This window comes from Augochlora pura, chromosome 6, assembly GCF_028453695.1.
Source record: "Augochlora pura isolate Apur16 chromosome 6, APUR_v2.2.1, whole genome shotgun sequence".
NCBI classification, from domain to species: domain Eukaryota; kingdom Metazoa; phylum Arthropoda; class Insecta; order Hymenoptera; family Halictidae; genus Augochlora; species Augochlora pura.
In genome coordinates this window covers 22,705,710-22,716,667 of record NC_135777.1, presented here as the reverse complement: position 1 = coordinate 22,716,667, position 10,958 = coordinate 22,705,710, and the positions used below count along the sequence as shown (strand labels likewise).

Here is a 10,958-nt window from a genome sequence, read left to right as displayed (position 1 = left end):
CCGCGCGCGACCGATTGTTCCGGTGTAATTCGGATTTTGATGACGCTCGAGAACTCGTTGCCGTTGCGGTTTCGTTGATTATTAGTTGGAGAACGAGCATCCCTGCAACCATACCCACCCCTCACCCCCTCACCCCCCTCTCCCCATCCGCCGCCGCTCGCCGTGCCATCGCATTGTGTATTGTTAATGCGGTAAACATATTGAAGCTATTATGGTGCGTTTGAAAAGCTGCTTCTATGCACGGGGTGGCCCGGAAAGTATTGGACCGCCGGGAATCCGAACGAGAGGAGGGGCCGACTCGCGCGCGCGCGCGCCCCCGGTGCCCATTGTCCGCCGATAAATAATGCAATATGTTTCCGGCGATACACCCGGGCCTGGCGCGCAATATCGGCCGGCATAATTGCCTGTCACCGAACAGTCAACGTGTTTTTCGCTGTCCGCGGCGTATTGTAAGAATCGCGCCGCTTTGTCGTAAACGGGGAACGCGGCGAGTCGCGTTGCGGTGACGGTTTTGTGATTTCGGTGGTCGCGAGAGACACGGCATCGAGTTGTTTTAAGTGACACGGTGATGATTGTCGGGAGCGTCGCGTTCGGGATCATTTAGGCTCGCGGCCGTGCGTAAGCGATTTTTCGATTGACAATGGAGAAGACGAAGCGAAGGGACGGAACGTCGATTTTACATACAGTGTTTCGCTGCGAGGATTTTGTATTAATAATGCCAAGTTAAATCCGATCCTACGCTTCGCATTTTACCTATTATTTTATTATTATTAATTACTGTTCATTTATTTTGTTCAAATTTAACTGTAGCATTTTACGAGATAGAAAGACTCTGAGAATTGTCCTTCAATTTGTGGAGAAAAATGGACAATTACGGAAGAGGAGATAGTGTATTTATAGTCTGCTGTAATTATATAAATTAATAAATAACGTTATAATCGTAATTATACAATGCAAGTATGATCGCATTCTTTCGTCGGATTGTCTCTGTTCTCGTTCACAAGCTAAAGAACAATTTTACATCAAATTTACCGCAGTCGAATCCGATTCCCAAAACATTCCCTTCATCATCAAACCTGATCCCTCTCTGGCCCCCGATTACCTCCGAAGAAGCGAGCGATCGGAACGAGAGAGCATCGGCAATCGGCTATCGTCAACGTGCCGTTGGACAGACGAGCGACACGGGAAGAGAGCGGCCGGCGCGAGCGCGCGCGGCGTTTTCAATAATCGGTTCCTCCGCGATTACAAATCCGTGGGCCCGTATCGGGCGAATCGAACCCGTAGATATTTTATTAATGAAAGTTCAATTGCTCGCGGTAACACCAATTAATAATTCCCTCTGATAAATCCGGTAAATTTTGTGCCCGATTAATATCGCGGCGGGAAACCGTTCGGCTTCCAAGTTAATTTCCTGAAATAAGCGACGGTTTAATTCGACGCTCGTGTAAACTGGTCGAACGGTGAGAGAGGTAGGGGGGGCCAAGGGAGAGGGGGAACGTGGGAGAAATTAAAGTTTCAACGAGCAAGCCCCCGCGGATAGCGCAATTAATAAAACTCTGTAACGTGCGCGGAGAGACACACACGGAGTTACAAGACCGTGTATAAAAATTACACCGCGCCGCTTCTCACCGCGAGCTGAAACAAATTCTTAGCAACGTGTTGCAACCCCTTCCCGCCCCGCCCCTGCCGGAGGACTCTTCCTCACAGATGTTTGAACCGAGATTACGGCATTCTTACTTTTTCTCGTCCCCCGGGCGAAGATCACAATCTGGACCGGCGAGAGCAGTTGGACCGACGCCATTTTTTAGCCCCCCACCCCTCTCTTTGTAACCTTACACCGCGGGTCATTTCCATTCTACGAGCTCTCCTACGGTGCCACGAAACTCGCGAGGCGAACGCTTATGATGTTTATCGGCGATCAACGGGAAAAACTCTTGGCCCGGAGGAGGTATGAGAATTTTCTAAATCGTTCTTGATCGGATCTGTTCTCGGTCTTCTTTCATCGAGTTGTGGGTATTGCAATTATATGGGGCGAGTATTTAATATTTTGTGTGTAGTCTGGGATATCCTGGACACCGTGTGTAGTTGTAGATTAGTTGAATATCATTTGTACGTATTAACACTGCCATCCCAATGAAATAACTGAAAGAAGATTTCTTGTTAAAAAGCAGTCAACTTATAGTAGAAATTGTGACAAAAATCGTAATAAATACGCACATCTTTTCATGCTTATAAAGTAACATAAATTACTCCCATTTACTGCTCTGTTGCTTTGGGGTTGAGGCGCGACATCTTTGTCACTGGATTAGCCCAATTACGTGTTAGAAAATACCTTCGAAGCGTTGCTTGAATAACCTGTAAATTAAGCCCGCCTTTGGCTTCGTTATATTTGTGAACATCAAGGATCAATTTTGGAATAGAAAAGATTGAATATACTGCGGTAAAATGCAGATATTTCAAATTAACTTTACCTGCGAAGACGAAGCGCGTTTGTCAGCTCGTTGAAGAGACAAAGATGACCGTGTCGCTGGTACAAGACAAAGTATAGCCATCTAGCCGTGAAACCGTGTGAATAAAATTGCACCTTTCGAGCCACCTGTTGTCATGGTAGAAACGAACCGGTCGAGTCGGTTTAGTTCCGACGTTCAGCCGCTAGTTGAGACATCGAAGATACCTTCTGTAAAACTGTAAACAAAGTGAATTACACATTGTACTATAAGATTGTCAAATAGAATATTATTACAGCGGATCGTTAACGAGAGAGGCCTTTGATGGCTCTTTTGCATGATCGTCAGAAATCATTATTCGTTGGGTAATAATTGTTGTTTTCGCTGTACCAAATAATCTCTTGGCACTCAGAGTACAGCTGAGATCGGAAAAGCTTCAATTCAGCGACGTCGGTGATAACAAAATAAAAAGTAAGCTATACGAAAGGAACGATGGAAATCGTTTGGAAAATTCTTTTGCACCGTGTATCAATAGTTAGACCATTTATATAAGTTGTTTCTATTCAGTACTTGAATCTTCGATAACACGATCATGAAAGAGGGACAAGGAAAGTGGGACAATATTTCCCACATTGTAGCTAACGAAGATTGCGTTCACGAAAATGGAGAGGTAATTCTTATGAAATTGTTCATTTTTTATCTACTGTAAATATTTGTGTTTTCGTAACCGTGGTTCGATATCTTGTTGGAATAGTATTATTGGCAAGCTTTTCTAACCTCTGAACTGTAACTTATCGCGAAACGTTTAGAAAACCGTTTTGTGTAAAAACGGTCCCTTTGCTATAATGAAATACAACGACGCTGAAACAATATTATATTTATCATTAGCTTTAAGAGCGTAAACAAGATTAGTGTAATTGTTTATACAATTGTGCCAGGCCATTAGTACAAAGGATTCTCCTGCGAGGCAGAAACTACGTGGATGGCTGAATAGGAACTTACGGATAAAAATGACGGACGGTCGGGTCTTGATAGGGGTGTTCTTGTGTACCGATCGCGACGCCAACGTGATATTAGGATCTTGTACTGAATTTCTATCCGAGGATCACACGGAAGCCAGAACCCTCGGTCTGGCAATGATCCCTGGTAGACATATTATATCGATACACATAGATGCTTGAGCACTTGGAATCTATTTCATGATCTGTACATAATTTAATGTTCTTCAAATAATGATTCTCTCGTTTCCGATATCTTTCTGTCGTAAGTAATTTTATTACATTAGATTAATAGTATGTAAATCGTTAAGTTCTAAATGTTGAGCAAACGGAGAGATCTTTTGGTCATGGTACTTTGTAAGACTCGTCGGTGTCCTTTTCGCTTTCTGAAAAAATAAAATTGATGTATCAGTGACTTCATATAGACCAATCACGGTATTTTACTTACCACTCCTAATACATTTCTCTTGTATAATGCTGTACTCTTTCTCCAGTGTAGCAATGTAATCAATTTCTTGTTGTACACTTTTTGCAATATTTTCAACTTGTCCAGAAAGAAGGGAGTACGCATTTTCCATTCCAGAAAGATAACTGAGATCAGAAGCCGCTACTGCCAGTCTTTGTACATATTGAATGTATATTGTTAATTTCTGAAGAGAAATTATATCATATTATTAATGATAATATCAGAAATCGCATCCTGAAATTCAGAAAATTATAAAAATTGGACGTATGTAGAGCATTGTTTCAATTCACTTTTCAAAGGATCTAAAATGAATTCTTGAGATATAATTAAAATTTCAGAGAACAATTTGAACTTCATTCACTGAATTTCTATGTTGGAAATCTTCCTTTGTCAGTCTGTTCGCTCTTACATCTAATTTCTCTTTTGCAGTCTGTACTTCTGACCTTGTCTCCACTACCAGATCCCAGTGTTCGTCATTAACATTATACTCCAGAGTGTCTCTTAATAAAGAAATCAGTCTACTTAACAAAGTCCTGAAAAATAACATGAATCATTGCCGTGAACGTTGTTGTTGTTGTTATCCTGAAATGACTGTGAAAATAAAATACAAACTTGTATTCGCTGCTAACCCTCATTACTGCCATGTATGCAACACTTAATGTTTTAGTTGCATTGTCCATAGAATCGGCTATCGACTGTTGTATCATATATTCGACGGTTAATTTTGTAATGTCTGCAGGTTGGAGATTTAATTTGTCATTGGCAGTCGGCCGTTTACTTTCCAATTGATTCTCAAATAGGAAACTTGTGGCGTACTGCACATTTAAAAAAAAAAACATTCATTTTAAAAGCTACATTCTTAACAAGAAATACTTTAACAAGAAAATATTTACCATCGCAGGAGTAACCCTTTTCAACAATGTGCGAACAACATGGCGCAACATTGTAACGCAATTTTGTAAATAAAGCAATTCTGATATACGATGTAACGCACGCTAAGATTTGTTTATTGCAGGTATTCTAACCCCACGTTTCATCCTAACCCTAAACCAAATCCGGTCTAGCACCGCGTCACGTGAGAAAATTCAATGCTCACGTGACCGCGTCCTTATTGTTAAACTTTATATTTAAAAGTACATACCGAACAGCATGTCTCTGTTCGTATAAAAAAAAAAAGTATTGAGAACTTAGGAGAAATATGTTTTATAAATTTATTATAGTTATTGTAAATACCAAATATATAGTACAATGATCGTTTATTAAATTGAAGGTGATATCAAAGTTTTCTTCAACTTTAAACTTTTCTTTTTAACTGGACCGATATTCACTAATAATTTGAATACAAATACTTGCTGAAAAGTAAAGTATCCCAATAACGTGTACAAATATATAAATATCTATTTCCTTAATAATATGTATGTATATACGATTTTGTACATAATTAATAATACTACTGCCTTAAATAATCGTGTAGAATAAATAAGCATCCAGAAATAAATTTCTTCTATCGGATCAAAAATTGTATCTAGCTTCGGGAAGACCTTCGTAAGATAAAAAGGTGTATTATGCGTTCCTTGCAATTGCATAATCCAAAAACATTGCACTGATTTATGTTAGTATTTACTTCATCAATAGTTTACACACTGCTTTATTCACCCAAAATTGAATAAATAACATAATCGAGGACTTTGAATTACATGCATATCCATTGGAATGGTTCGAATCGAAATTGTCGAATTTCTGAACATTATTAAAACTGAATTTTACCTCGCTTAGTACCGCACATTAAATAGTATACACATTAAACAGTTATAAAATTCGAAATACAATCATCATGCTCTGAAATGAATTGCATTACCGGTACAGTGAAGCGTACGTATTGTAAAAGTTAGGCGTCTTGCAGCGAGAATCGATCGATCAGGAATGTGAGAAACAATATAGAATAAAACATTATATTGTTATTGACAAAGACATTCGCCTCGTTAATACGTATGTAATTATGATGCTCGTTTCTAGGAGTTTGTAAAAAATCAGTTTTAAGCTATAGCGTACAATATGTCTAAGAATATAGTATCAAGAAGTATCACAATTAAATATCGTATTCGTAATCAATGAAGCCCGACCAAGTATTATGTTTTACGTCATTTGTAAATAATGACTCGAATAAGAAATTTCCTTGCTGTAAAATACAGTACCGTTTGATCCGAAACTTGTTATATGGATTAGCCTGTAATTGCTTGGCACCTAAAGCACAAAATCCATTATAAATAACGATGTGGTCGGTTTTCGTATCTTTTCATTTCTAATTAATACTCCGCGAGATATCGAATTCATTTCCTTGCCGTATGAAGAATGAACGAACTTGGTTTCATAGAACCTGTATACAAACGTATTTAATTCTATAGAGCAATGCCTCGATATTCATTCAGCGACGATAATACAATTTCTGTGAATTTAATTTAAAGTTCTTTAAATGCATCTCGTAAACTTGCTCTACAACACAATAAATTGCCTAACTTATTAACCGAAGCAAAATCGGTTAATAATAAAAAGTCACACAGTTTTAAATAAATTTCGTCTCTTTAAAGTTCTTCGTGCGCCTCGTCCTTGGCGGAACTTTCATCGTTACTCGATGAAGCCTCTTCATTGTCTGGCACCGTGGTCTCCGGCGTCTCTATCTCTATTGTCGGTTCTTTCTTTGTGTCTGTGGTGTTTCCGTTTGAGCTTTCCGTCTGATTCGTCGCAGCCTCTTGTTTCGGTCTCCATATCTTCGCCTTGTTCAGAAGATACTTCACTTCTCTATCGAGCACCGCTAATTTATTCGCGATCTCGCGAACTTTGTACTTCACGGGTTCGTGCGGTGCTGTCTCCTCGTAAGATTTAACAACATTATCAAAATATTCCTGTAACAAAAATATTCCATATAAAAAAACAGTTACGCCGCGATTATATATCGTGATCTTTTAATGCGAATAACTGACCTGAGTCTCGTTGATTACTTTATCTAACGTTTCGATCTCGATGGGAGTAAAGATATCACTCGTTTCGACTAAATTGCGCGTTTTGTTCAAAAACCCTACGCTGGCATTCAATATAGATTTCATGCGTTTTAATACTTCTGGACGTTCCCTGTGTTCGTAAACACGCTCGTACAAATCCTTGGTTAAATTCTGAAGCGCGGCTAGTTTGTCTTCAAACACTTCCGCAGACGCAGTGAATCCGTCTTCGTACAACCAGTCGGATATTTCTGAACAGGCCATCAATATGGTCTCTATTTCCTGAGGTGTGGCAGCGACCGTATATTCCTCAGATGCTAACTGCTGCTGCGCATCGATTATAAACGTTTCTAAATTATTTAATGCTGTCTCGCGTCTTGTCTTTTCGAAATCGTATTCATCTAAACGATGTAATCTGAAATCGAACAATATTCACGATGTAATAATTGTCACGCAGGAAAAATTGTGTTCTATATAATATCACATATATTACTGTACTTTTCACGTGATTCGGAGAGCTTTTCGCCGGATAATGTCTGCGGTCCCAATCTGATTTCTTCAGTTTTGATGGGTTCCTTGATCGTTACAATCGTAGATTTCTTCTCCTTCTCCACCTTCTCAGTTTTGTTCGCCGTTTTATCCTCCGCGCCCGTGGTCTCATTCTTTTTCTTCATTTTGTCTTCCGTTTCTTTTGGTACCTCCGGGTATTCTGGTTCTTCGTGAACGGGTTTCACGTCTTCCTTCAACGGTTCCTCCGGCTTCGCCTCTTTGTCTTTATCCTTGTCCTTATCCTTCTCTTTTTCCTTATCTTTATCATCATCCTCCGAACCTGAAATTTATAAATCATATTCATCTCACGCATTTACATTTGTTCAACATGCAATCCAAGGGTAACAGAAAAACATAGTAGTATTATTGTATTTAGAAATGCTTGCAAGAAATGGTTCAATATTTTATACGTTTCAGTTGTTCTTCACCAGTCATTTCCAGAACAGAAAATACAATTCGTGCTACGAAACATAAAGAAGTAGTAATAACTTGATACGAATTGTTTTATAGTCATGGTAATGAAATTAGAGCATCATTTTTTGCAAAGCATTCAGCACAAACCTGTAAAAAGTTTACTAATAGTTGAGACAAGTATTGAGAAAGTACCCTCTTCTTCATTGGGCGCTGAACCTGCTTTTTCGGATACTAGTTCTACATTCACCAAATTAAGAATCCCACTATCGTCCATAGCAAAGTGAGCTTTAATTCCTTTATTTTCTGCACCTTCCTTAGCGTGTTTGTCTAAAGCATCGGCTACTCCAGACAACATTATGGTGGATAGATGTAGGTTGCCAACAACACTGAAATAGAAAGAGCATTGCTTTAAGAAAGAAATTCGAGATTGTTAACGATAAACGACGATGATACTTACGCTACTTCATGAGACGGCAAATAGTCTAGTTCGGCGTAATTAACATCAAACTGGAAATTGTCCGTGAACTTGTTAAAGGTGATTATTTTCTTTTGCGGGTAAGGATTCATTTTACCGAACAATGATTTTTTAATCTGAAAGCAGCGTATTTGTAACATTTGTAACTTATTTTTTTTACGAAGTTTGAGAACGTTGCTAGAACTTGGCTTACTTGTTTTACTTTGTTATCAACAGTTCTATCAAACATTATTTGTATAGGAAAGAGTACTGCATCTTTGGTAACAAACTTCTTCACTTTGAAGCCTTTACTAAGATCAGCAGCTTTGTACACTGCTCCCATTGCGGCTGCCTCATCGGTGTTTATGTTCTTTGATAATTCTACTGTTAAATACTGACTCAATTGTTCCTGTATCTTTGGCATTCTAGTACCTGCACCAACTAATACTACTTGAGATACGACGTCCAGCGTTAAACCTAACAGAAAGAAAAACGTGAATTCAGAAAGAACATACAACAGTTTGCAAGCAACGGATCAACAGCAAAAATGGGATACCTGATGTTTGCAAAGCCATCTTAACAGGATCAGCGACTCGCTCGAATAAATCGGCGCAAAGCTGCTCCAACTTTTCTCTGGTTACTTTGAGCCTGAAGTCGTGCTCGTCTATGAGACCTTCGATCTGGGCATAGTGTTCAGTATTCGCGCTCAACACGTTTTTAACGCGACCGGCTTCTTTAAAAAGTTTAGCCATAGCTTTCGGATTAGTAGACGCTAAATTCGACGTTTTGTTTAAAGCATCAAATTCTTTAGCCAGGTAATCCCGTAATCTAAGTTGAACTTCCAGCCCGCCCAAAGTACGATCGTAACCGACACCCAAAATGCCGACATGAGAATTAGTTTCAGCGAATCCCTTCTCCTTTGTTTTTATATTTTGATAACTGACGAGCGTCGCGGTAGTACTGCTCGCTCCCATATCGTAAAACATCACGTAGTGAGCAGTAGTGGTTATTTCTTTGCTTCGGAATATTCCGTAATTCAGCGCGACGGCGGTGTAATCATTGATAAGTTGCAACACCTTGATCCCTGCTAGTTCTGCAGCTTGTGCGAGAGCCCTTCTTTCGATCTGATTGAAAAATCCTGGAACAGTTATCACCGCCTCGCTAATTTTCTGACGAGCCGAATTCTCCGCCAACTCCTTCCCCTTGTGTAAAATTTGTGCAAGCAGCTCCTCGGGCGTATAAGTAGTGTTTTCGTTAAGCCTAAACGCGATCGTGTTTCGTTCCTCATCGGAAATGATATCATAGTAAGGGAATCTTTTCAAGTAAAGCTCAACCATCGGATTATCTATCGACTTCCCTACAAGATCTAATATGTATGAAAAGCTACTTTGAGGTGACCTAATTCCTACTACTTGAGCATCTTCCCCAAAACTTCTTTCCCCATTTCGGAAAGCAATTGTAACGGGTGTTTTCCTCTTTGATTCTTTATTAAGAGCTATTTCCATAGGAACACCAGGCTGTAATTAATGCCGTTTACAATTACCAATAAGCTTTGTTATTATGAAAACTTACGACTACCTTAGAAGAATTGATTTACTTACAGATACAACAGCAACTTTCATTGATTCACTACCAATGTCGATACTCATAACAGCGACCCCATTAGTGGTATCGATAAAAATTGCAGCAGCAATCAATAATGTCCACACGATAGACATCCTTCTTTCGTTTAGGTTCATCTAAAATTAAAGGGAAACATATGATGAGAATTTTTACCATATTTGGACGTGTAAAATCATAATTATTCTCCACGTTTAACAAGAACAAACGATTGTCATAAACATATATAATATAATATCAACGTTAACAATACGAAACTGATAACATAAACGTACATTAAAATAAGATAAAATGCGTTTGTAAGAAGACGATCACGATTAATATGAAAGAAAAGAGGATTGGGAGGCAGATTTTATATCATCCTTCATCGTACTTTCCCGAACAATGAGTACAAACTTCGAAGATTCCTTGTTAATTAGAATTACCGCAGAAATTTATGAAATATTCAGAAATATCGTTAGATTCCATTGGCAAATCTGCGGAAATCGTTACAGAAAGAAAAGCATTAGGCGTCCGTGCGAATTTTTAAACCGGACAGCACAATGAATAAAAGATGCAAGTACAATTAACGATTCGCAAGTGACGAAGAAGAGAAACGTTCGCGGATGGGTTTTTTATTGGTGTAAACTAATCGTAAAGACACCGCGAGTGATATTTCAATCGCGTGGGGTTTTGCATAGGACTTGTCAAACTTGGTTATAGTAGCCGGGGAGCACCGAACGTACGAATCACGAATAAACGGTATTAAATAGCTTTCGGCGGCACTCACTTTTTGTGCTGTGCGAAACAAAGCAATCGGACAAAAGAGTTACGAACTGTTCTTAAACCATCGGGCACGGGTACAAACGCACGTTTCAATCTTATTCCAACGTAAGAAAAAACACAATGCGCTCGCCTGCAAACGTTTCGTCAAACCGAACACGGGACACGAGACATATGTTTGTGTGGCACAATGCGATTGGTAAAATAAGATGGAAGAAACCGCTCATATTGGTCCGCGTTGGCAAATCAAAA

General features: G+C 39.2%; 3 protein-coding genes across 5 annotated transcripts; 1 reads left to right on the top strand and 2 right to left on the bottom strand.

The window, feature by feature from the left end:
* The first annotated feature begins 2,649 nt into the window (after positions 1-2,649).
* Positions 2,650-3,865, top strand: Sbat (LSMD1 domain-containing protein Sbat). Of its 2 annotated transcripts, none has more exons than XM_078182241.1 (3): positions 2,650-2,918; positions 3,015-3,117; positions 3,386-3,865. In XM_078182241.1, the coding sequence occupies exons 2-3, from the start codon at positions 3,040-3,042 to the stop codon at positions 3,626-3,628; spliced, it is 321 nt and encodes a 106-aa protein (XP_078038367.1). In that variant the 5' UTR covers positions 2,650-2,918; positions 3,015-3,039; the 3' UTR covers positions 3,629-3,865. The 2 variants fall into 2 exon arrangements, with proteins under 2 accessions (XP_078038367.1, XP_078038369.1); XM_078182243.1 differs by having other exon boundaries at positions 3,001-3,117.
* LOC144470745 (uncharacterized) lies at positions 3,691-4,976 on the bottom strand. The gene is made up of 5 exons (XM_078182239.1): positions 4,805-4,976; positions 4,524-4,726; positions 4,321-4,444; positions 3,894-4,095; positions 3,691-3,831 (listed from the first exon to the last, which is right to left on the bottom strand). The coding sequence occupies exons 1-5, from the start codon at positions 4,853-4,855 to the stop codon at positions 3,791-3,793; spliced, it is 621 nt and encodes a 206-aa protein (XP_078038365.1). The 5' UTR covers positions 4,856-4,976; the 3' UTR covers positions 3,691-3,790.
* Positions 4,977-5,543: 567 nt separating this feature from the next.
* Grp170 (hypoxia up-regulated Grp170 co-chaperone protein) lies at positions 5,544-10,872 on the bottom strand. 2 transcript variants are annotated; one of them, XM_078182237.1, is made up of 9 exons: positions 10,714-10,872; positions 9,926-10,063; positions 8,881-9,841; positions 8,539-8,801; positions 8,328-8,461; positions 8,018-8,256; positions 7,406-7,736; positions 6,893-7,322; positions 5,544-6,814 (listed from the first exon to the last, which is right to left on the bottom strand). In XM_078182237.1, exons 2-9 carry the CDS (start codon positions 10,061-10,063, stop codon positions 6,494-6,496), a joined length of 2,817 nt encoding a protein of 938 aa, XP_078038363.1. In that variant the 5' UTR covers positions 10,714-10,872; the 3' UTR covers positions 5,544-6,493. The 2 variants fall into 2 exon arrangements, with proteins under 2 accessions (XP_078038363.1, XP_078038364.1); XM_078182238.1 differs by having other exon boundaries at positions 8,063-8,256.
* Positions 10,873-10,958: the final 86 nt, after the last annotated feature.